This window comes from Myotis davidii, unplaced genomic scaffold (genome assembly GCF_000327345.1).
Source record: "Myotis davidii unplaced genomic scaffold, ASM32734v1 scaffold296, whole genome shotgun sequence".
Taxonomy (NCBI): Eukaryota; Metazoa; Chordata; class Mammalia; order Chiroptera; family Vespertilionidae; genus Myotis; species Myotis davidii.
In genome coordinates, this window is record NW_006288889.1 from 1,598,374 (window position 1) to 1,603,267 (window position 4,894).

A 4,894-nucleotide genomic window follows, 5' to 3' on the forward strand; every position below is an offset into this window, starting at 1 on the left:
TGCTAAACCCAGGTCCAGTCTGACCCCACCAACCTAACACCTGGTGCCCTTCCAATGGCCCACAATATATCAATTTCTGTTCTCCCAACAAGATTTCTCTTCTGCGAAGTCCCCAAATAGAAACACTTGGAAAGCCCAAAGGAGAACAAACAGCTACCAATATTATTCTCCAAATCAGTTTATACGTTTCATCAAAACCAACTTCTTGAAATACACATAAACATAAAACAGACAATACTATACTCTATTATGTACATACAATCTTTTTTCTTATCAATACAAAAGTTTTAGCATTTCATATATTTTTAAGAATGAAAATCTATGTTTTCTTTCTGTTCTATTCAAATAAATAGTCTTACTTATTAGCACTGCTTTCCCTGAAATGAATATTTTCAGAGCTTTGGGGTACATCTGACATGTGAATCACAAACTTTTGTCCATCGTTGAGGGTGATGAGGGCCTCTTGTCCCACAGGGAGGCTGAGTTTGACGGTGCTTTTGGTGGCCGTGTCTTCCAATAATACCTGGGCGAGCTGAAAGAGGGAAATGTTTAAAAGCAAAAGGAAAAATAATGCAGGGCCCATCATTTGAATTCTTCTACCACACCCTTGCCCCCACATTGGGAAGCTTGTGGATTTATTCTGCTATAGGAGATCCTAATTTCTCAGGGGAATGCTCAGGGTCGGTGAGGACTTCATGGAAGGAATCTCCACCAGAGATGGTGCAAGAGAGGCCAGGGAATGGGAGCAGGTGGGCTCTCTTTAGGAAAAGGAATGGGGGCTGCCTGCCATGGTTTGTGAGACACTGTTTAAAAAACCACACTCTCCCATTGAAGAGACTCACGAATAAACTGTGAAATACCCATGGGCTTCCCCGTGGCTGTAGCACACATCACTTTGCCTGCCTTCCAGATGGATACCAATCTTGCATTCTTGCCAGTTCTGGGCTAACATAATTGGGTCAAGTTCTCACGTAGACCCTCCCTCCACCATCCGTCAAATATACCAGTAGATAATGGCACTCAATGTCGTAGTGATAGATTTGAGAGGTTCATGGACTCTGATATGAACTGAAGTACCAGCTCTCACATAGGCCATCTGACTTGCCTGAGCGGGTCTTCCCATCAGAAGGACAAGGATAAAATGCCATCCTTCCCTTAGCTCAGAGGGAGGACTGGCAAATCCTTGCACGTGATTACTTTACAAACCAGCAGTGATATACTTTCTTGGTCTGATTCCATTAATAAGCCCCCAGTAAGCTACTATATTTTGACAAAGATGTGTACAAGATAACTTCAAATACAAGGTTCATGAAAGAACATTTCTCACCCTTGCTCTGTAAATTTGATAATAACCATCATCACCCAATGCAAAGATGTTTTTCTTTTCTAAAAAACATTGTCTTCACCTTCACCCTACAGCTTAAGAGTCACTTATTATTTTTAATAATTTTGCTATGCTTTAATCCTTGAGTCACATGGACTAAAGCAAAAACTAAGAATTTTCAAAAAAATATTCTAATACCACCTCATATCAGTGTAATTCTTTACAGTATTCTTAAAACGCCTTGATGTCTTACTATTTTGAACGTTGCTAGAAGGTAGAAGAGTGACAGATGGCGATGGAAATCTGAGTGCTGGCCTGGGTTTTCATGCAGGTGCAGGGCAATGCTAATTGTTCAGTGAATGCAGCTGACACAGATGTGCAACTGCATGGGCGTTAGTCATGGCAGGTAAGTGCAGATGAGGCACAGAGAGTGTACTTTTTTGTTGATGATGAGTGCAATGCTAAATAATGAGTGCAATGAAAATTGAATGAGCATAACTTTTTGGCATTAAATTAAGTCACTATCGCTAATTCAGTGAGCATTCACCAAGAGAAGCAGGTTTAATTAATCTCTAATGCATATTACCTTGGATTATGTGACACTCATCTGCTTTTAATGCTTTAATACTTTCTCTAATGTTTCTGCCAATTAAATATACAGTCATGCGCCTCTTAACTACAGGGATACATTCTGAGAAATTTGTCATTGGGCAATTTCATCATTATGTGAACCTCATAAAGTGCAGCTAGGTGGTAGCCTACTACACAACTAGGTTGTACAGTTAGCCTATTGCTCCTAGGCTACAGAGCTGCACAACATGTTAATGTACAAAACAAAATGAGATTAAATCAAGTGCAAGAGAAAATGATGCAATGGAGACTCTGTGTGAGACTGTAGCCAGCATGACATGGCATGCCGCTTTATAGCAAATGTTTTTTTATAAGTAGAAAGAGTACACTCTAAAGTAATGATAAAAGATATAGTATGGTAAATATATAAGCCAATAACTATTGTTTATTATCATTATCAAGTATTATATACTATACATAATACATATGCTATGCTTTTCTACAGCTGGAGGTGCAGTAGGTTTGTTTACATCAGCATCACCACAAACATGTGAGTAATGCGTGTGTTGTGCCATGATTTTACTAGGTGGTAGTAGTTTTTCCACTCCATTCTAATCGTATAGGACCACTGTTGTACATACAGTCCATTGTTGACCAAAATGTTATGTGGCACATGATATAGGTCAAACCCCAATACAATGAATTTCAGAATTGCTAGTGGGTTGGGTAGAGAGTGTTGGGTAGAGAGTGTTAGGAGGTTTTGTTGGAGAAATAATAACAATGATTACTTACTATGCTCCACGAGTTTCATGTTCTAAGAATGATGATTAACTTATTTAAACCTCATAATGGCCTCATGGACTTAGAAATTATTATTACTGTTTTGTAGATGAGGAAACTGAGGCCCAGATAGATTGGGCAACTTTTCCAAGGTTATCAGTGGAGGATGTAGAGTTTAAACACAGGAATTTATGTACCAGAAATGCTACTTATTTCCCCAAATCATCAGACTTGAAGATATTTTTCATTTACTCCCAACTCACTGAACTTGGAATGAAAACACATGGACATACCCTTTGAGATAGAGAAGGTGCTAGAAAAGGATAGTCTCGGAAGAAGATTTATGGAGATTTGAATCCCTGTTCTGCCTATTATTGGCGAAGTAACCTTGGGAGCATTACTCATCCCCAGGAGCTTCAGTTTTGCTATCTGAGAAATGGGAGCAATGAAAACACCATCTTGTTGGGCTGCTGAAATGATCCATTGAAATGCCCAATACAGGGAGCCCTTCAGTGTCTGCTCTCCAGCCACTTCCAACTACACCCCAGAGGTAAAAGTTTATTCCCAGTTACCTTGGTGACTAAATTGTCTACCATCCTAGCTCTTGCTCCAGCCAGTGATAAGAGAGATCGGCACTGTTGGAGCTGAATGCCAAGCACACATGCTTGTCTTGTTAAGGCTGTACAGGATGTTTCAGTGTACAGTGGGGCCTTGACTTACGAGTTTAATTCATTCCAAGACCGAGCTTGTTAAGGAGCTCGTTAACTTAAATTACTCTATCAACTCAATGCAAAAAATTGGCTGAGAGACAGCTGGTATCTCAAAAAACTCGTTAGTCAGGACACTCGTAAGTCAAGGCCCCACTGTATTTAGTTGAGCTTCCCACTGGCCAGCCCTGGCAGGGCCCTGTTTCCAGGAAGGGATACATTCTCCATAGGGTCAGGAAGCAGAGAGAGACATTCTCCTGGGCACAGCACAGCCAACTAGGCCCTTCTTAAGATTTAACTGGACCTTTTCTCTGCCAAGAGCCTTGAAACACCAACTGGTGAGTGGTGCCTTACCTGCCTGCTCCAGCTATTCCTCTTCTAAGAAGGCCCAGTTCCTCCCATCCCCATCCCTTTGCCACTGGGTCCATGATTTGGGGTCAGTATTTCACTATTTCAAGCCTCATTAGTATGTCTGCTTTACACATACTCACAAAAGAGGTGAGTTTCTTATTTACAGACACATGTCTGAATCTACTGCACCAAGGTCATTGAAGACAGCTGGATACATGAATTAGCATTGGGAAATAAGACCAAATACAGACAGAGAATTAATAAAACCGAGAGATGCATTTCCTTCGCTCCAGTCATAGTGTTTTTGTCTAGCACAGAGTCCTGTTTGAGCAGTGCTCCATAGCAGCTTTACAGGTTATTTGCACTCTGGAGAACTTGGGAAGAGGCTTTGTTCTGGAAGGAGAGGGCCCTGGAAGGTTCCAGTTATTTTGAGGACTGTAGGATATGAACACTTTCATGCTGTGACTCATCCCTTAGCCAGGACCACAATTAACCCAGGTCAAGGGTAATGCCCTGCCTTTAATGGTCTCCTACTAAGCACCTCTCATCTACACAAAAAAGGAACTCATGGGTGCAGAAGAGATACGATGTAAACTGGCTAAACTTCCAAACATAGGTATAGAAGTTTTAGAAATTAGTACCAAGACAATTGTTGTCAAGATTTTGTAAACTAGCCACTCCCCTGAATCAGCGGAAGTGCTTCAGTTGCTTCCTGTATCAGTATGGCTCCTCATTTTGGCATTCCAGGCCAGATCGCTGACCCCAGTAACCTGTGTTCTACTATTCTGAGGGCATGAATCATGCTCCTAGTATTGTGAGAGAAGAATGGACTTGAGATCAGGCAGGCCAGGGCTCCAATCTCTGTGTCCCAATTTGCTTACTGTATGACTTTGTGCAAGTCACCTAGCTTCTCTGAACCTCAGTTTTCTCATCCATGACATGAAAGTGATCAGAATAGACACTCTGTTCCCCTAAGAACAGGAACAAGACAGGGGTGCCCCCTCTCACCACTCCTGTTCAACATAGTACTGGAAGTGTTAGCCATTGCAATTAGGCAAGAAGAAGAAATAAAAGGCATCCAAATTGGAAAAGAGGAAGTAAAACTGTCCTTATTTGCAGACGACATGATATTATACATATAAAACCCTACAGAGTCCATCAA

General features: G+C 41.2%; 1 protein-coding gene across 1 annotated transcript in view; it reads right to left on the minus strand.

The window, feature by feature from the left end:
* Nucleotides 1-211: 211 nt before the first annotated feature.
* Nucleotides 212-4,894, minus strand: part of RFX8 (RFX family member 8, lacking RFX DNA binding domain) — a gene marked incomplete at its 5' end in the record, with an annotated part of 51,726 nt that continues 47,043 nt past the window's right edge. Inside the window, one exon of the mRNA XM_006761121.2 lies at nt 212-532. Coding sequence (XP_006761184.1) covers nt 356-532 — 177 coding nt within the window. The remainder of the gene's footprint in view (nt 533-4,894) is intronic.